We start from the raw sequence: 20,212 nt of genomic DNA on the forward strand, positions 1-20,212 counted from the left end.
GGCTCTGGCCCTTTGTAGAAACTGCTGCTGACCCTTCCTCCCCCGCTGCCCCAGAATATTGTAAGAGAAGAAAGACTCAAACTGCCAGGGAAGGAGCGAGGGGAGGGGTGGGGAGACAGTGAGGGGAGCATGAGAAATGAGTGAGGGAGAAGACACAGGTCTACAAGGATCAACAGCCAAAAGGCCTACCAAAGAGAGAGACTGAGAGACTTCCGGCTTATTGACAGAGCAGGACGGGAAGCGTATAAATAATAGTAAGACACCCGGATGGGGGCTGTGAGACAGGTCCTGTGAAGCATAAAAGCCACATGTCCAGAATATCTTTTGCTGATAACTTTGATAGCTCAGACAAAATAGACAGTCCTAGAGAAATATAACTTACCAAAATTGACCCCTATAGAGATAGAAAGGTAACTTACCTGTGCTTTGGTATCCTTATTGATGAATTGGGATAATAACTACCTATCTATGAGGTTTTAAAAATAGGTCTGTTGAGATATAATTTATATTCTGTATGGTTCACCCATTTAAAGCGTACAAATCAATGGCTTTTATTTTATTCACAGAGTTGTGCAACCATCACCACAATCAATTTTAGAACATTTCATTGCCCCAAAAGGAACCCCATGCCCCTTAGCTGTCACCTGAAACCTCCATCCTCCTCAGTGCTGCACAACCACTAATCTACCTTCTATCACTATGGATTTGCCTATTCTAGTTGTTTCTGATAAATAGAATCATATAGCATGTGGTCCTTTGTGACTGGCTTCTCTCACTTGGCATGATGTTTTCAAGGTTCATCCATGTTGTAAGCGCGTGTCAGTATTTCATTTTTTTGCTGAAGAATACTCCACAGTATGGTTTGCTAGGGCTGCCATAACAAAGTACCCAGACTGGGTGGCTTAAACAACAGAAATTTATCCTCACAGTTTTGGAGGCTGGATGTCCTGAGATCAAGGTGCTGGCAGGATTGTTTCTTTCAAGGCCTTTCTCCTTGGCTTGCAGATGGCCACCTTCCTGCTGTGTCTTCGCATGGTCCGCCCTTTGGTCTGTGTCTGTGTCCTGAGCGCCTCTTCTTATAAGGACAGCAGCCCTGTTGGATTTGGGCTCACCCGGGTAGTCTTATTTTACCTTAATTACCTCTTTAAAAGCCCCATCTCCAGATACAGTCCCATTATGAGGTATTAGGACTTGGGACTAAAACATGTGAATTTGGGGTACACAATTCAGCTCATAAGGACGGACCACATTTTGTTTATCCATGTGTCAACTAATGGAGATTTGGCCGCTGTGAGTACGCTGCTGCTTTACGTCCGGCTGGCAGGGCATGGGTTCCAGTTTCCCCACACCCTTACCAGCACCTGTCATTTTCCATTTTTTAAAAAATTATAACCAACCTAGTGGGTATCTGATTATGGCTTTGATTTGCATTTCCCTAAGGACTAATAATGTTGAGCATCTTTTCATGTACTTGTTGGCCATTTGTGTATCTCTGGAGAAATGTCTATTCAAGTTCTTTGCCCATTTTTAAATTGGGTTGTTTGTCTTTTTGTTGTTGAGCTGTATGAGCTCTTTGTATATTCTGGATTCTAGACCCTTATCAGGTAGACAATTTGCAAATATTTTCACCAATTCTGTGGCTGTGTATTTTTCTTGATCCTATATGTGTATTGTGTCATTTTTGATGTAAAAATTTCAATTTTTTTTTTTTTTTTTTTGCCGCACTGCAAGGTTTGCAGGATCTTAGCTCCCCGACCAGGGATTAAAACCCTGCCCTTGGCAGTGAAAGTGCGGAAGTTCAACTACTGGACAGCCAGGGAATTCCCTCACCATTGTTTTTTTTTTTGGCTGCACCACAAGGCATGTGGGATCTTAGTTCCCCGATCAGGGATCAAACCTGCGCCCGCTACATTGGAAGCATGGCGTCTTAACCACTGGACTGCCAAAGAAGTCCCCCATACCGTTGTTTTAATTCTTTCATTTGAGTTCTTTTTATGTGTGCAGTTTTGGGGTGTGAATGTGTATTTGTATATGTACATATACACACATGAACGTGTATGGGTTTTTAAAGGGTATCTTTAATTTTTTTGTTTTTAAATATTTGGTACTTCTTTAATTAGAATTGAGATTGTTTATGAAAGAATTTATAGTTTGATGAAAGAAGTATTTTGCATTTCTAAGTGGTATGTGTTTAGAATTTATACTTAACACATGTATAGAAGCCACGCAAATTACAAAACATCTTGTATAATGTGGCTTTATCTATGTTATATTTAAGAGTTGAAATTCATAGTTTGGGTCAAAACTAAGATTGTGACATTTATGAATATAAAGTGATTTGGTTGTGTATGTGTTATATACAGTGTGCTCAGAAAGTAATGTCTGTCTACATAGTTCATTATTTTAGACATGTTGATAATATTTATGCTATTATGCTGCCTGGTGCACAGTGGCTCTCGCTCCTAAAGGAACCCCCTGGGCGCTTCCCTGCCCGGCCCCCACCGTGAAAGCCGTGGGGCTGCTGCTCTGCCTTCCACGCCGGTGGGGCCCTGGTCCCAGGCTTCAGGATGTGAGCCTGCAGGAGCGCCCTGGGGAGTAGCCCAGCGGTCACTCCAGGAGAAGACGTACCGACCTGATTTCTTGTGTGGCAGGCCAGGCCCTGCTGCAGGGTTCTCTGCTTGCCCTGTGCTTGGGTGCTGTGGGAGTCGAAGTGTAGCCCTGAGGTGGGTCCAGATCTTTGCGGGGGTGCAGCGGGCAGCAGGGAGGCGCTTGGGGGCTGAAGAAGTGAGGACGGAGCTCTGCCTGGGCTCTGTCATCAGGAGGGGCCCGTGGTGGGGGGGACCTGCCATTTTCTGGACAAAGGGAGGATGAGGCCACACTCTGCCCCTACCTGGTGGGACCTCTCCCTGCCGTGCAGGCATAGCCATGCCTGCGGGTCTGCATCACCCTGGGAGGTCAATGTGGGAGGTCACTGGGGCAGGTCCGGCAGCGTGGCTGTGAAAGATCCTCGGCCTGTGGTTAGAAGTCTGCCATCCACACTCCCCTGTCCCAGCTGTCCAGGGCGGTGACCCGGGTGGTGAGATTAGAGAAGAAAACTCTTCAGAGAACTTGGCCCCAGCCAGGCGCGGGCGTGTCATCAATCAAACGCGAGTGGCCTGTTGTCTAACATTCACCCTCCTTCCTCGTCCTGGCCGTCTGACCTTGGGCCGCACGTCTGGTCCAGTGACCCTCAGCTCGGTGAGGTGGGTTCTCCTGCAACATGGTTCTCCAGGCCTGCCAGTCCTGACATTTGTGCCATGGACACTCTTGGGGCCAGTGGAGGTCTGGGCACTGTGGCCAGGAATCCAAGGCTGTGAGTCAGTGGCAGAACTGGTCCCTGACTTCCTGGTTAAGCCTTTAATTCTCCGGAGCGCTTGTTTTTGCTTCTTTCAAGTTGTTGTACTTGGGCCACTCTGTCATCAGCTGTGGGCGTTTCCTGCGCCAGCGGCACAGCCGAGCTCCCCTCCCCCGTCCCGCCCCCTCCCGTGGCCTTGGGCAAAGAGACTGGTCGGACAGGCACTGGTCCCCTGGTGCTGTGTCCTAGGCGGAGGGCAGAGGGAAAGAGCCTTTGTTATCTCTCCCTGAGGAGGGTCGTTCAGAGATCACAAGAGTTTAATTTGACAAGAACCATTACCTAGGTGGCTTGACAAGAAAGTTCTGACGGAGAACGTAGACTAAGGCTGGGCAGGCCCCTTGGGGAGCCAGCACCCCGTGTGACAACTGAGAGCCAGTAGATGCTCCGGCTTTGCCGGGACTGAGAAAGTGGGAAACATTTGTGTCAGCCGAGGGCGGGGCCTCCTCCTGGGGGTTCAGGCTGCCCCCATGAGAGTTCACATCTCACCTCAGCTCTGGGGTGGTGGGAGAGCTTTGTCCCCTCGTCCTGGCCCCTGGGACACAAGGTGGGCACCTGGACCAGGTATGGGCGACATCAGTGGGATGGGTTCGTGCCTGTGTTTTCCCAGTGACAGCTTCCCCTGGGCTCACTTGGCGTCCTCTAGTTCAAATGTAATAAACCACAGCCGGGTGAGGAGAGAGCCCCTGTTCGATGGTGTCGCTCCAGGCGCTGTGGTGCTGCTCGTCACCGCTGCTGACGAGGTGACAGCTGCTCATGCATAGCCCTGACTCAGCGGGAGGTGTGTGCTGTGGCCGCAGGCTCTGCAGGGCGGGTGGCCCCGGGTTGGGTCCAGCGGGGATGAGGCGCGGGGCCGCCCGCTCCCTCCTCCTGGGAGGCTCTTCCTCCTCGCAGATCGGGGGAGGCCTGTTGGGGACTTAGAAGGAGTAGAATGTTTTGATCTTAGAGAAACTGAAAATTTGGGTTTTCAGGGTTGAAAAAATTAAAAGGGAGTCTGTCAGTAGAAGGTTGTATTTTTCTGAGGATTATTTCTAAGCAGTTTTATTTGACTTTTAGCGCAGTGGGGTGATGTTCAGCTTAGGAACTGTTTTCCAGCCGAGAGCTAGATTAAGGCAGTTGGTTCCCACCGTGGCCAAGGAATCAGTTACCTGCGGAGGTTTCTAAACATCCAGGAGGCCACCTGGATGGAGGCCTGGGCGCCCTCCTTAGTAGATCTTCTCAGCAGGCAGCCTCACCTTGTGCTGCGTCTCTTCTGCTCCTTCTCAGCGTGGCTGGGACGTGGGGGCAGGTCACCCGGATGGAAAGTAGCTGCTTGCTTTCACATGCTCCCTCTTTGGGAGGCTTGTTAATGTGGTTGGAGATGTGAGGATTGGACCTTAGTCTCTTCTGTGACTTCCCAGTAGCCCAGGGGCTGGTGGTGAGAGAACCAGACCGCGGTCCCGCCTGTCCCTGTCCTTGTATCGTCCACACAGTGTCCAGGCACTCACCTTACTCCCAGACCAAATGCATGGTCACACTTACTTTAGGCTAGGTGACAGGTGGGTGAGGGAGGGAGGAAAGAGGTTTTCCTCCAAAAGCTTTAGACTCTGTTGTTCGTATACATAAAATTTGGAGAAGCTGAAAGATTGCTGATGGTAAGTATATTTCAAAGGTGGTAGAGAGGTATCTATTATCCTTCAGTTATAAAGAAGATTATGCTTGTGTGAAACATTAGGGAAATGTTTCCAGGAGGGATGGCTTAAGCAGTTTAAAAAATTGCAAGGGATGTGTGTCATTGGAGAAAGAAGGAGAGACACTCTGATTCACTCAGAACATTTTTACCTGCTGTGTGCAAGGCAACGTGCTAGATGGTGTGGCTGGGAGGCCGCTCTGGGGGCTGTGCTCCGACTCCTCTCCACATGCTGGCGCTCTGATGCCTGCCTGGACCACCTTGACGGGAGTCGGGGCGTGGTTCGGGGTGGGGGACCCGCACTCAAGGGGAGGTGTGGTCCTCAAGCCTTTCAAATGCCGGTTCACATTCAGGGGCAGGTCAGTGAGCTAACATAGCACCATCAGGATTAAACAGAGAAATGTCTCTGTCATGTACACATCACAGTTCTCAATGCTGGAAATGGTCCATGAGTCTGTTCTTAGGAGCATCTTAAATGAAGTGAATGCTGCACGGTGTCCTTCCTCTTCCCGTGGAGTCTTCTTCGTGGGCTCATTTCTTGGAGAGAAAGACGAGGAACCTTCCATGTGCCTTTTAACTTCACTTGCTCTTCCAGGTCTCTGTGAAGGGGTCCAGCATCTTGATTTCATGGAAAGTGCAGTTTGTCCTCAGAATATAAAACCTGCTATGTCCTCTGCCGACGTCTACCCGGGACATTGTCCTCACTGCTGTTGTCCTCCCGTCTTTGCTCACCTTCTGCGGTGGGTACACTTCCTGCCCTTCTTCAGTAGTTCTTTGAGCCTCCGACTGAGCTGATGGGGCAGATGGCCCTGTGAGTGCTCCCTGATGGAGGTCCAGCTATTGGTTCCTGTTCCGGCCTGCTTGGAACCAGCTGGCCCCAGGAGGGTGGCTGTGGGGAAGGCCTGTCAGTTTGTCCTGTTGTTTGTTTATTACTCAGTTGGGTGGTGGTGGCAGAGGGTGCAGGCTGTCCTGTTTCTGGGCCTGGGGGTAGGGAATTCGGGGACCCCATGATTTCCGTTTCCTCCTTGGAGGCCTCTCGTCCCTCCTGAAGGCTCAGTTGCTCAGTCTCTCATATTTGCCTCATGTTCAGCATCATCTTCATAGCACGTGGAGGTCGTTTCATTTGACGGGACCGGAAGCTCATTTCCCCTGCGCCAGAGAACTAGTACTGTAGAGGTCATCTCCTTACTCACAGCCTGCCTCACCACGGTCAGAAGTGCCAGCCAGCACTGAGTTGTCTCACGGTGTACAGACCCATCATGCCACTCCTTGGGATGACCACACGTCAGCCGTCCAGGGGGCGAGGCATGGTGGGGACGTGGGCACAGACCTGGACCAGGAGGAGGTCAACTGCCAGGCCACACTGGTTGGCTGGAAAGTCAGCCCCTGACCTCAGCCATGACGAGTTAAAGATCTTAACCCCCTGAAGTCTGTCCTGGGGTGGGGCCTCCGCGGCAGCACACTGGGGGGACCGGGCTCTGGAGGGAGCCACCGCTGTCCGCTTGGACGGTTATTGTACCCAAGAGAGGAGGTGCTTTTGCTTATGTTCTATCTTAACATGTTGGTGTATTTTAATTGACTTTTTAAAAACAAAGATGTGAGATTGTCTCTTAAAATAGGAAAGATACTTGTTCTGGTTATTTTACAGTACAGTCCAAAAAGTGACATTTAAAAATTAATTATTTAAAGAAAAGCACTCTCCTGACTGAGATCTTTATTTAAAGTTTTGGACACCTGGGATCATGTGAAGTCTGTGTTTTTGGCATTGTGTCCCACGGCAGAAGGTTGAGTAAACTGGCTGAGCACGTTGAGCCCAAGGTTACTCGAAGGGTTACTTGGAACCAGCTGGTTTAGAACGGTTTGTTTCTGTACCATTCAGACACCAGATATTTATTATAAACAGTCTAACCAGGAGTTCCCGTGGAAAGTGTACCTGCTTGTCCAGCCTCGTGGAAACTCACCACAGCAGTCACAGTGACATTTCCTGTACTGGGCACTTGCTTTGACTTTCAGGGCCTTCCTTAAACCTCTTGGGAGTCCAGGGAGCTGAAGGGGAGGAAAGAGAGGTGCCTGATCTCACCTGGGTGGATGCTGTGGTAGCAGTGACAAGGACTCCATGGCCTCAAAGGCTGTCAGCCATCCGGCTTTATTGGCATTCTGTCACGGCCACCCCCAAGGGTGAGGGGGGTACCACTGTGGGCTGGGTGGGGCACCTGCTTGGGGTGGGGTGGGCTGCTGTGGGCTGGAGGAGGACCCCTGTGTGTGTGGTGGGGTACTGCTGTGGGGGGCTTACCTTCTGTCTTTCTGTCACCTCAACTGGTGTCAGATCTTTTTTTTTTTTCAATTTTTTTCTTTTTTTTTAAAAATTTATTTTTTGGCTGCATTGGGTCTTTGTTGCTGCACGTGGGCATTCTCTAGTTGAGGCGAGCGGGGGCTACTCTTGGTTGCGGTGCACAGGCTTCTTGTTGTGGTGGCTTCTCTTGTTGCAGAACGCGGGCCCTAGAGCGCGCGGGCTTCGGTAGTTGTGGCTCGCGGGCTCTAGAGCACAGGCTCGGTAGTTGTGGCGCATGGGCTTAGTTGCTCTGTGGCATGTGGGATCTTCCCAGACCAGGGCTTGAACCCGTGTCCCCTGCATTGGCAGGCAGGTTCTTAACCACTGTGCCGCCAGGGAAGTCCTTTTTTTTTTTTTTTTTGTAGTTCATATTTATTTTTTTATTGAAGTATAGTTGATTTACAATGTTGTGTTAATTTCTGCTGTGCAGCAAAGTGATTTGGTTATACATGTACATACATTCTTTTTTTTTTTTAACATTCTTTTCCATTATGGTTTATCATAGGATATTGACTACAGTTCCCTGTGCCATACAGTAGGACCTTGTTTATCCATTCTGTGTATAATAGCTTACATCTGCTAACTGCAACCTCCTACTCCATCCCTCCCCCAACCCCCTCTCCCTTGGTAACCCCAAGTCTGCTCTCTGTGTTTGTGAATCTGTTTCTGTTTTGTAGATAGGTTCATTTGTGTCATATTTTAGATTCCACATATAAGTGATGTCATGCTAATTTTCTCTATCATTCCAATTTTAGTATATGTACTGCTGAAGTGAGCACACAGGTCATTTTAATGTTTACTCTTCTTTGATTTGTCCTCCTCTCTTCTCTGATCCATGTTCCACGTAGGAATGGTCTCTAAATGGAGTAAATGTGTTTGACTGTGAGAAGGATCCCCACTGCGATCCTGTCTCAGGTGTCAGACTCCTGGGACCCACACTGGCCGGTGGACCCCGAGGAGCAGTTGTCCTGTGTCCCAGGCAGTCCTTCACCTGCTCTTGGCCTTGCGGCCAAGCAGTGCCCCCTGAATAGTGGAAAAGTGCGGAACCACATTTTAAAGTGTTGTGTTGTCTTTTTTTAATGATCATGAGGATCATGGGTGTTCATCATGGACATTTGGGACAGTGACATAAAGAAGAAGCTAAGGAAACCTGGAATCTTGCTGCCTGGAGATCAGCCCTGTTGATGTTGTGGCAGATGGGGGTCGTGAGCACGAGTGATCTGGGGCTCTGTCATTGTGATGCATGGGCTGGCTATGCAGTCCAAGTCCTGGGCTGTCCCTCTGTGCCTCAGTTCCCGCCTCTCAAGGTCAGTTGGACAAGGGCCTGGCCCAGAGTGAGTACTGATTGTCACTGGTTTCAGCACATGAGCCATTGACTAAGTACAGTGTACTTGGGGGTTCTGAGTGTCCTCCTGTCATTTAATATTATTTTGGGTGGCAGTGTGAGTTGCATTGAATGGTTCTGTTGTATTTAATTACCTCCCATTCCCCCTCCCCGTTATAGCAGGGCTTTATTTCTGCTGTTACAAACCATGGTCGCAGCAGTGTGGCTCTCGTGACAACTTGGGGACACTCCCCGGGAGGCCCAGGCACACAGGATCAGGTCTGTCTGACTGCAGAGCTGCCCTCACCACTTTGTTACCCGCTCCTCCTGAGTCCCATGGTGAGTGGCTTGAGCATAGACCAGCGCCTGCCTGCACCGTCTCCTCAGGACAAGTGCCTGGCAGTGGACTTGCTAGTTCAGGGTCAGCTTGTAGGCGTTCTGCCCACAGCTCTGTGGATGGGTCAAGGTGGGTCATGGCCACATGGCCTGCTGCATCAACATGCACATCTGGGGATTTCGTTGAAAGTCAGGTTCTGTCCATGTGATCTTCAGAAATGGCTCTCTTGTCCTTATTTTCAACATTCACATTTTTTCAACTTTCTTCATCTGCTGTTTCTCCTCTTTTTAGGTTGGGATGTTCGTATGATATATGTGAACTCCTTACGTGTATTTGCCATCCCATCTTTATCCATTATACCACATTTACGTCGTTTGTTATTTGCTTTAAAAGTTTCTTAAGTGTATTGATCTACTGAGGTTTGAGATGCTTTATGCAGGAATATTTGCTAATCACTTCTTTTGAGCAGGTGATGTGGCAGGAACTGCCCTGTACACCGAGGGGATAGGGCACAATCAGATGGAAGAGTAGGTGCTTCTTGTTTGCCTCAGTCTTGCTTTGTGACTGTATCAAGCATTTCAGAAGGTCCTGCCCTCAGGCAAGACTTTGCCGGCTAATACAGTAACTTCATTCTGTCTTGCCGTTGTGTTTCTCTTGTGAGGAGAGTGCTTATCTTGGCTAAATATGCATCACAGTAATGGCTGTACCCACTTAGCCTGGACTGTGGGCTTCACATGTGCTGGGAACTTGTGTTTTCAGAGCATCTGGTGAGAGAGCGTCTGTTCCTGGCTTCTCGACAGCTGAGCCTTGGCTCTCAGCCACAGCACCGTGGGCAGTGGTGGCGGAGATCTTGTTCACAGGGAGGATGCGTGGGAGGGCTCTTGGACCAGCACAGCCATGTGACTTTCTGTGGAAAGGGAGAGGGCTTCATGGGTGCTCCCACTGTGGCAGGTGAGTGTGCTTCAGGCACCTGGGGGAGAGTGTAACCAGGGGCCCATCCCAAACCGCACAGGGTGCTGCTAAGATCCCGTTCCGTTATGCGCTGTGGAGACGAGCCCTGGCTGGGGTCTCCCAGTGTCTGTGGGGCGGGGGTCCCTCACCCTCCAAGGAAGGCCAGCACGCAAGTCTGAGTGGTTGGTGCTGTGGCTGGCAGTGCTGCCCACAGGTCAGCTAAGGGCCTTTGGGACAGTTTTTCAGATGTCCTGTGGGAACCGACAACTACGTGTCTGTGGAACCAGATTTTCTGTCCGTCATTGCCTCTCCCCCAGCAAATTCAACATATTTTTTTCTGAGCAAGTTGGACTGCATTCTTTAGGAAGGTATGATGGCTGTTTGTACTGGTGGATGAAGTAGAAGTTCTGTGGTGATGGCCACACCTGCTCCCGGGAAACTGGTACTTTCCTGGGCTCAGACTCTGGGCAGGCAGGTTCGTGGTCTGAGTGTTGGGTCCCCAGACAGCGCCATCATGTGCCGAGGCTCAGAGGCATCTCGGGAGACTCAGCCAAGTGTATCCCGGGAGATGTTATTCTAGTGCGTGTTGGGAGATTTGGCCCAGTGCATCCTGGGAGATATCATTCTAGTGCATCTCAGGAGACATGGCCCAGTGATCCTGGGAGACTTGGCCCCATGCAGTGATATTTCTTATGTGATGAGTTTGTTTTTAAATTAGTATAATTCATTACTTATCAAAACACATAACTTCTGTGCTGGCTGTGTGATGATTTTTTTGTGGATGCTGAAAAGTACACTGGGTTCCTCCTGACCTCTGGAGATGTGCATCTGTAAGCCTTGCAGTGGGGACTTGGTGCTCTGAGGGTTAAGTCGTTTCTCTCACCTGGAGGCTGCTTTGTCCTTAGGCGATTGTTGGCCTTAGACAAATGACATGCTGTCTAGAGAGAAGGGTATTTAAATTACATTGCTGGGCTCTGGGTTGCCAAAAGGAAGCCCTCTGGGGAATCTTATATATTTGACATGTATTTGCAGTGTGTAATTGGAACCGTGAGAAAGGTCTTTGTTCAGTGCTATTGAAGAGTTTTCCGTATTTTAAACCTGTTGGATCTGGAAAGAGTTGTTAGTTTTTGAATTTTTTTCTCTGATAATGACTTCTTATAAAAGTTTAGGGCAAAGACTATTTCTACTTCATATACCACCTCCTCCCGCAAAGCTCTGTGATTGCTCAGTACCCTGCATGGACTGGAGCTGGTCTGTCTCTTGTCTTCCTGTCCCTGGGTATCAGAGCTGGAACCCCAGAGCATCCTTTCGCGCAGGAGAGGCTGGTGAAGGCCTGAGAGGTCGGGGGCAGCCGTGGGCCTTGCCCAGGAGCAGCAGAAGCAGGCCCGACCCCGTCCTTCTACCCCCGGGGCACGGTACTTACTACCACCTTGGGATGAATTGGAGCCGAGGGCCCCACTTTCCAGTTTTCTTGTTGAAGAAATCCATCATCTTGCTTTCTCTCCTTCCGAGCTATTTTCCTTCATGAAAATCAAATTCCTTTCCAGTGACTGTGAGGCAGGTGTCCCACCGTTGCTGTCAGTGGCTGCGTAGTCCCCTCTCTCAGACCCCAGTCCAGCAGCGAGGCCTGTGTTTGTTGCTGGCAGCACTTCTTCACCTGCACTTGGATGTCAGCCACTGATGTTTGTGGCAGGTGTTATAAATGGGTCACTGGAGCTTTCGAGAGAAAGATTTTGAAACTGCCCGTGCCAAGGACTGGGGTGGGACTTGCCAGGGAGGCTTTGCCAGGCAGCTGCAGCAGCATGGCCACGTGGGTGGGCAGGGCTGGCAGTGAGACCCTGAGGCCCAGGCGGGCTTGGGTCTCTACTTCTCTGACCTAGCTCTGCGGGAGGATGCAGGAGGACACAGGGAAGTCCAGCGCCTTCATGTCGTTGGAGGGCCAGGCAGCTACCCAAGGACATCACATGCATATGTATGGGTGCCAGGGACCAAAGTTGGGGTTTGTGGGGGCCACCTTGCCACACAGAACTCAGAGCCCATGTTTCCCACCGGTCTTTTCTCTCTCAAGTAGGGTTGAGCCCGAGTGCAGCATACGGCTCCCACTGCCCTCTCACAAACTGACCTTCTTCCATTCCTTGAAACAGAGAAGCGGATGGGCCGGGGAGCAGAGCCAAGGAGTCTGCGGAGCGAGTGAAGACTGGCGCCTGGAGCCACACACGGGTGGTGGGTGCGCAGGTCCCGACCCTTGAGACAGAGAAGTGGGCCAGATGAGCCTATGGTTGGACCTCCTAGTCTGCCGATTTTCCCACCAATAAGTGCCAGTCAGCCATGAGGGGGTCTCTTGTGCTGAGGCAGATGTCTGTTAGTGGGTACAGATGACAGTGCGTGTCCTTTTCCTCATGACTGGTCGACCTCACGAGCCATCTCACAATTACCTGGGGTCAGGCTCCCCCAGCCACTCAGGGGCCTCGGAGGCAAGCAGGTTGAGGGCGGGGCCATGTCCCTGTGGAGGTGGACTTCTCCCTGGGGGCCCTGAGCATTTCTCAGTGTAGTAGTTGAGTGCGACGTCCACCTGAAGTAGAAGTGAACAGTACTGACTGCTGTCATTCATAGTTGTCTATTTTGAAATTGATTTTGTCCAATGGACGGATAAATTGGGACTCAGCAGTTAGCATCCAGATTTCCTTCAGGCTATGGAGTTGCTGAACGGTCTTCCCCAGAAGTGTCTGGGCAGCTGGGTAAAGTGGCGGTTTTAGAGAATCTGGGGCGGCAGTGACAGCGAGTTTATGCGATGCTTCCCCTCAAGGTGCCACAGCCTGTTAGTTTTGACATGCATTGGGCCATGAATGGGCTACCCTCTTAACACAGAGAGTGAATATGAACAACACTAGAAAACTAGGAGTAATTCCAGGTAAACTAGAACTTTTCCAGGTAAGACAAATGAAGACCAATTTGAAGCATTACAGATTTGGTTTAGTTCAAGTTTGGATAATAATTTTAAAATCGCTAATTAGATTTAACTACTTTATCTGAAACAGTTGTGGTAGTGTCCTCTGGTTTGGTTTGGCATTTATACATGCTCCGTGAGTCTTTTTATTTTTTATTTTATTTTATTGAAGTATAGTTGATTTACAATGTCATGTTAGTTTCAGGTGTACAGCCCAGTGATTCAGATATATATATATAATATATATATATTCTTTTTCAGATTCTTTTCCCCTAGAGGTTATTACAAAATATTGGGTATAGTTCCCTGTGCTATACGGTAGGACCTTGTTGGTTATCTATTTTATATATAGTAGTGTGTATGTGTTAATCCCAAACTCCTAATTTATCCCTCCCCCCTTTCCCCTTTGGTAACCATAAGTTTGTTTTCTATGTCCGTGGGTCTATTTCTGTTTTGTAAATAAGTTCATTTGTACTGTTTTTCAGATTCCACATATAAGTGATATCATATGATATTTGTCTTTCTATGTCTGACTTACTTCACTTAATATGATAATCTCTAGGTCCATCCATGTTGCTGCCAGTGGCATTATTGCATTATTTTTTATGACTGAGTAATATTCCATTGTGTATATGTACACTACATCTTCTTTATTCATTCATCTGTTGTCAGACATTAAGATGGCTTCTGTGTCCTGGCTGTTACAAATAGTGCTTCAGTGAACATTGGGTATACATGCTCCGTGAGCCTTAACTGTATGCTTCAGTTTTAGGCGGTAGACAAAGAGGGACAGGTACTCTTTCAGAAAGCTGAGCTTAGTTCCTGGTGTGCTGACTGGTGGAGGCAGACCCTTGTTAGCTTCAGTGGCTCCTGCTCAGGGAAGTTTGCCTGGTGCTCCCAGGGTATGATGCCAGGCAGAGAGGGCTCTGGGGGCTTTGCAGGTGGGAGGGGTGGCATGCATCTGGTTGTGGCCAAGAGAGATGCGAGGCCAGTGGGGAGTTGGTGTAGTGGCCCTGGGGCACTCACGAGAGGGAGCCATGGGTAGCTTGGGCTCTGCTCTGCTGAGGTGAGTCACTAGGCTGACCAGAGGCTGAGGCTGGTAGTGGTCCAACAGTGATGGAGGGGCTGGGCAGGGAGATGCTGGACCAGAGTGAAGGGGTCCTCTGCAGAGGTGTGGCTGCTAGGGGCGGGGCAGGCCTTGACTGGACACAGGGAAGCAAGGAGGGGCAGCCCTGGGATGACCACTGTGCCCTGAACTGTGCCCCAGAGGGGCATGGGCCACTGGCTGACATAGGATGTGTGGGCGAGATGGACTTTGTTTCAGACGTTGTGGAATTTGAGGGGCCTTTGCATATCCCATGTGGGGTGTTGTACTTCCATTGGGTTGAAGACATGAGAACTTGGCAAGAGAGTGGCTCTATGTTTGTAATCCTCAGCATGCACAGAGGAGGAATAAGGCCAGCTCCAGGCGTGAGTGACCTTGGTGTCCACAGTGTGGGTGCCCCGCCAGAACTTTGAGTGCAGGTGCCCTTGCGGCGCTGTTAATATTGAGGAAACATGTTCTTGAGTTCCTCAGTCCTGGTTGAGATGCATATAACTGATAACACAATGTCTTTGAGATTTTTATTTTGGAGTACATTTATCTTGTGTAATTTTAAGTAAATTTATGTGAACATTTACAAATCTTATTAAAAGTAATCATCATATGTATACAAAATAAATGGTACAGAATCAAATCTATTTTTTGTTGCTCTCTATGGAGAATCAAAAGTCCTTAGATGCAAAAGGCAGAGGGGACATTTGTATATAATATTCATAGTTCTGCCATTGTTTCTTTTGATTTTTTGCCTAAGACTGTTTCTAGGTACATTTCTTTGGAAGATAATTTCTGTAATGATAGTTGCATGTGCAAATAATTGGTGCTTCATTTTTCTTAAATCCGTACCTTGAGTGTCTTTTCTCAGACTGCAGATTACAGTAGAGAGAGAAGATAGAGAAGAGAGAAGTGAGGTGCCCAGACCCAGGGGAGATCCCAGTCCAGATGTGCCTGAGAGGGTGGGGCTGCCGCAGGGAGGGCTGTCCCCTCTGGCTGTGCCTTTGGTCACTTGGTGCATTTTATGACCCTATCTGTTTCACTGCTGGCTCTCCGGCTTTTCTTTGTTCGCTTTGTTCAGTGGTTGATCTCCTGTGCTGTCTCCTGTGCTGTCTTGTGCGTCGACCTTCACACGCTCACACCAGTTCATGCACGTGAGAATCGTGCACGAGTTGTCTGGGCACCACCTGCCCCACATGGGACGCTACCATGTTCCAGTTCTACTCTGGACATCTCTCGCCATGTCTGCAACGTGTGGCCTGAGGGGTGGTGCTGCTGGGACAGGGAGACTCTGGCCGTGTGCACAGATAGAAGAATGTGCTCCCACGCTGGCCTCCCCGGGGGCGTGGGCTCTGTACCTGCCCGTCCACTGTTGTGCTCGGCGGCCCAGTGTTGGATGGTGATCCACGGAAGCGGTTCTGCCCTGGTGCCCGGGAGCTGGGATGTGCGGCCACGCCATCTTCTCAGAACAGATACTCATTTTCACTTTTAATACTTCTCTAAACACCGTGGGAGCTGTTTAGTGTGCTTTATGGCAGCATCGTTGTCTGTTTTGGATCAGTAGATTGAACTGATGTTCAATCTTCAGCATGTTCTTTCAGAGAATTTCATTGAGTGTGATTTAAAAAAATTAATACTCTACCTTTGAATTGTTAGTTAAAATTTTTCTGAAGGTTATTTCTATTACATTTTACTATTATAATCATTTTAAGAGACTTTAAAAAATTGTTCATTTATAAAATTAATTCGGTACCTTTATACTTTCAAAACCCTATGCATGAGTGTTATATATTTTCTTTTTAAGTACATGTCTCTAATAAGCAAACCTTTCCCAAGTACTTGAAATACATGAATCTGATAAATTTAATAGGTAAATACAGTACAATTTCAGCTCCCTTAAACATTACAGTGCTTTTACCATGTGTCTTAAATTCTCTCCTCTCTTTATATCAAAAATTACATGTGCACTATTAAAAACTCAGTGAGAGGGCTTCCCTGGTGGCGCAGTGGTTGAGAATCTGCCTGCCAATGCAGGGGACACGGGTTCGAGCCCTGGTCTGGGAAGATCCCACATGCCGCGGAGCAACGAGGCCCGTGAGCCACAATTACTGAGCCTGCGTGTCTGGAGCCTGTGCTCCGCGACAAGAGAGGCCGCGACAGTGAGAGGCCCGCGCACTGCGATGAAGAGTGGCCCCCGCTTGCCGCAACTAGAGAAAGCCCTCACACGGAAACGAAGACCCAACACAGCCATAAATAAATAAATAAATAAATAATAATTAAAAAAACAAAAACAAAACAAAACTCAGTAAGACATTTTAAAATGGAACCAGAAGGACAATCTGTATGTACTTCAAATTACTTTAAATATCACAGGTGTTTTAGATAATTAAATGTATCTGGGTTATTCCTGAAGTTAGCACAGAATGACCATGGGCTTGCTTTACTTTGTCATCCTAGTTCTCAGCCCCAAAGCTCGGTGAGGTCACAGATGCCCTCTGAGCAGAGTTAGGACAGCTGTGTAACGGGGTCTCCTCCCTCCGAGCGGGGTCTCCTCCCTCCGAGCTTGCTCACCAGTGACTGCTTTTGGGCAGAACTAGAAGCCCATCTATCGCTCGTGGCCCCCTTGACAGCAAGACTCCGGGGCAGGTGTCCTCTGGGTCAGATGCTCTTTCCTCATCAGGAGGTGTCCCGGGTGATGCTGCTCAGCCTCCTCCTGCTCCCGTGAAATGCCAGCCCCTCCCCTTGCTGCTGGTGGCCTCTGTGTCCCTTTGTGTCTCCTTGGGCCCGGCAGCGTCCCTTTGGTGGGCCCCACAGGCATGTCTGTGCCGTTCTCTAGGAGTTTTGGGGCAACTTTTAAGAAACGTTTTCACCTGAGTTGAGCTGGTAGACTTGTGTTTTCCTTGCAGATGCCCTTTCTGAGCAGGTCGTGAGTTTCAGGGTGACTTTGGGTGGGGGACCATGTGTGTTGCTCACACCTGCCTCTCTGGGGCTGAGGTGCCAGCAGGGTTGTGGTACAGTAGGTGCAGCGTCTGTGGAGCTGAGTGCTGCTGTGGGCCGCCTCACGGTCTCTGTCTCCCACGTGCAGTTGTCACCGTGATCCTGAAGGCGCTGACATACGAGGAGAAGCGGGGCGCCTGCAGCGTGGGCTCCAGCGTCAGGGACGCCGCCTGCTATGTGTGCTGGGCCTTCGCACGGGCCTACGAGCCTCAGGAGTTGAAGCCCTTCGTGGCCGCAATCTCAAGGTAAAGCCCGTTAAATGATTTTCCAATCACTATGGAGGAGTGACAGCATTGGCTCGCCTGCTTCACTGTCTGCACCTGTACAGTGAAAACCAGCTCAGCCTCACAAGGTTGGAAAAATACATTTTCCCTGGTTTCCTGGACAGAGCAGTGAGGGCAGCAGGCTGTGCCACCCGTGTGGGCGTGAGCCCTACTTTTAGGATCCTATGTTTGTGCCCGGGAAAATTCAAAACAGTTGTGTCCTCAGTATAGTGATGTTGTAAGTTAATTTTTTCCCTGTCTCCTGTTGGACGGAGTCCCTTTGACTTGAAAAAGGAGGTCAGGTCTGTACTTCTGGTTGTTGACTAAGGAGCTGGAGGAGGCGGCCAAGCATGGCGGCAGCCTCTGGGTTAGTCATGGTTGTAACACTGACCTGATGGCTTTTACTAGGAGATGGATTGCAACATTATTCTCAGGTCCTGGAGGCCACCTGCCACAAAGGAGGTGCCGTGAAAAGAGCGGGAGACCCCCCAGGTCTCAAAGCATCCACACGGCAACTCTGTCCTGACATCCTCCTCCTCTGGTCCGAGCGTCGGGTCCCTCCCACCTTCTGAGCACCAGCAGGGCCTGGGGGAAAGCCGTGGAGGGCGTGGGCCACTCTAGGGTCAGGAGAGGGTCCTCAGGCCTGTTTACTGCTCCGGACACGTGGCCAGGTTGTATCTCTCAATCTTTACCCTCACGTGAAGGAGGAGCCTGCAGAGCAGCCTGAGGATTCTGATCCCTGCTTAGGGAGATACACTGCTTCCCAGGAAGTTGTACAGGTGTCTGACTCCTCCTGGTCCTGTCCATCCTTGGGAGGGGAAGGGTGGGGTGGGAGGGCAGTAGGCCTGTGGAGAGACCGTGGCCTGAGGCCTGGCTGCGGAGACCAGGCTGCCTGTGCCTTTGTCCCTTGTTCCTGCCCTCGGGCGTGCGTTCCCCACTCTCCCATTGCTCTGCAAACATGAGATTGTTTGCTGTTTAATGCAGCTTCAGGGAAGGCGCTGCCTACTGCTTTCTTGTTCTGCTCCTCAGCTTTTTGGAAGTTGCTTCTGTAGCTAGAGAATGAAAGCAAAAAAAGTGTGTTTTGCTCATTGTTTACATCAGCAGTCACAGGATGATGAACCCTTAGATGCTGTCTCATTCAGTGTCGCGGCTTCCCACTCCTCCAAGGACGCTTGCCTGGAGCTGAGCCAGGCCTGGCTCTGCAAATGCCACGCTGCCTCTGCCAGAAGCAGATGTGTGACCGCTTTGGGGGAATCTGGCTCCCAATGGTCATTCCCATTTCAGAGTTAAATCATCCCGACAAGGCTTCTTTTTTCAGTTTAACCTTTGCGGCTGAGAGCTTGGAAGGTTGCAGGAACCTGGGCCCCTGCTTTCTCCAGGGACTCTCTTTGGTTCAGCCCAATGGGAGAAGCTTTGCCAAGGGCTGAAGGGTCATTAGAGGCATTGGGCACAGAGGTGGGCGGCCACCACTCACCACGTCCTCTGCTTCGGGGAGAAGCTTCTCATTGCCCTGTAGGTGAGAACATCAGAGTCACAAGTCACCAACTTGGAGAGAAATAGTGTGAAGGGTCCTGAGTCCTGCTGTCCCTGCTGGCATACGTGGGCCAGAGAGCAGGGTTCTGTGCAGGCCCTGGGCTTGGGAAGGGAGCCTCTTTCACCCAAAAGCAGATACCATTGCAATGCTAATCTCAGCAGTGGTTTTATAATGCAAAGTACCAGCCGGTGAGCAGAAGTGCTGGTAAGTGTTAAGCCTGGCCCTTGCTCACGTGGTGTGACTGTCAATGTGGATTCCCGGCGTCGTAGGCGGCCCTTCACAGACTCCTGTCCAATTTTCCTGGAAGCTGAAGGGGCACCGGCACATCTTACTTCAGGGTGACGCCCTGTTACTCAGAAAAGGAAAGACCCCCTTTGGTGAGAGGGTTACTTCCTGGACTGGCGCCTGTTGGGAGAGGGCTTTGAAGAGACCAGCGACGCCACTGGCTGGAGGCCTGTGCGGCCCACCTGCTGGATGAGGGTGATGCAGGTCTGCTTGCAGCTGAGGGGTGGGCCGAGCCCTACTGTGGGGCCCCTGGGGGAACTGGAATGTGGGGGGGGATGGAGTGCAGGTGGGTGGTCAGGACACCGAGCTTTCTGAGCTGGGACTCATTTTCAATAATGGTACTCAGCACGAGGGACAGATCACAGCTGCATGTACTGGTGGCAGCGTCCGTCCACAGAAACTCATGTGGTTCTTGGGGCCTTTGATCTCCGTGGAGGCTGAATTTCCCTGACGTCTTGGGTACGCCCAAGCAATCACTGATGAGTTTACATACACTGAAACCACCAGCTTGCAGGGGAGCCCAGAGACTCCTGCTTCACAGCCCTACTAATTTCTCCTAATTGACCCTGGAGTTAGTGCCTCATGGAGTTTCTGCTCAGAAAGGCCCCTCTTGTCCCCTTCCCCTGTGCCCATCCCAGGACTGGATCAGCCAGTGCCTGTTGGAGCCATGCCTGGCAGCTTTCTCAGTCCAGTTTGGCAGGTTCCGAGGGAGCCTGTGCTCCAGCCCTTCCTGGTCCATCTAGGCGGCAGGCCCGGGGGGTGGAGCGGGCAGGCGGGCGGGCTGGGGGATGAGTCACAGTGCCAGGTGAGTCTGCAGGACGCTGCTGGTGCTCGCTTCCCTGCCCCAGAGTATCGGTTGGGGTGTGTCCTTTGAGATCAGCCTCCCTTGGTTTGTAATAAGTGACCACATTTTAATTGTCAGCTTTTAAGCCCATTCATCGTGGCACATGATAAAATCTTGATATCTTTATGCTTCCACAAACTCTTCAGTAGATCCTGCAAAAGTAGACAGTTGAGATCAAACTGTAATTCCGTAAATGAACTAGAAATGTCTGATGAAAAGAATCAGGTGGTGGTGATAATGAGGCC

At 50.1% G+C, this 20,212-nt stretch overlaps 1 protein-coding gene across 5 annotated transcripts in view; it reads left to right on the plus strand.

The window, feature by feature from the left end:
- The window catches only part of TBCD (tubulin folding cofactor D), a 175,135-nt gene that overhangs the window by 82,717 nt on the left and 72,206 nt on the right, over positions 1 to 20,212 (plus strand). For all 5 annotated transcript variants that reach the window (XR_009499404.1, XM_059906846.1, XM_059906847.1 and 2 more), the window contains one exon: positions 17,130 to 17,286. Coding sequence is in view for 4 of the 5 variants with exons in the window: in XM_059906846.1 (XP_059762829.1) it covers positions 17,130 to 17,286 (157 nt within the window). In the remaining variant the exon portion in view is untranslated. The remainder of the gene's footprint in view (positions 1 to 17,129; positions 17,287 to 20,212) is intronic.

The sequence above is a fragment of the Balaenoptera ricei genome, chromosome 20 (genome assembly GCF_028023285.1).
Source record: "Balaenoptera ricei isolate mBalRic1 chromosome 20, mBalRic1.hap2, whole genome shotgun sequence".
NCBI lineage: Eukaryota > Metazoa > Chordata > Mammalia > Artiodactyla > Balaenopteridae > Balaenoptera > Balaenoptera ricei.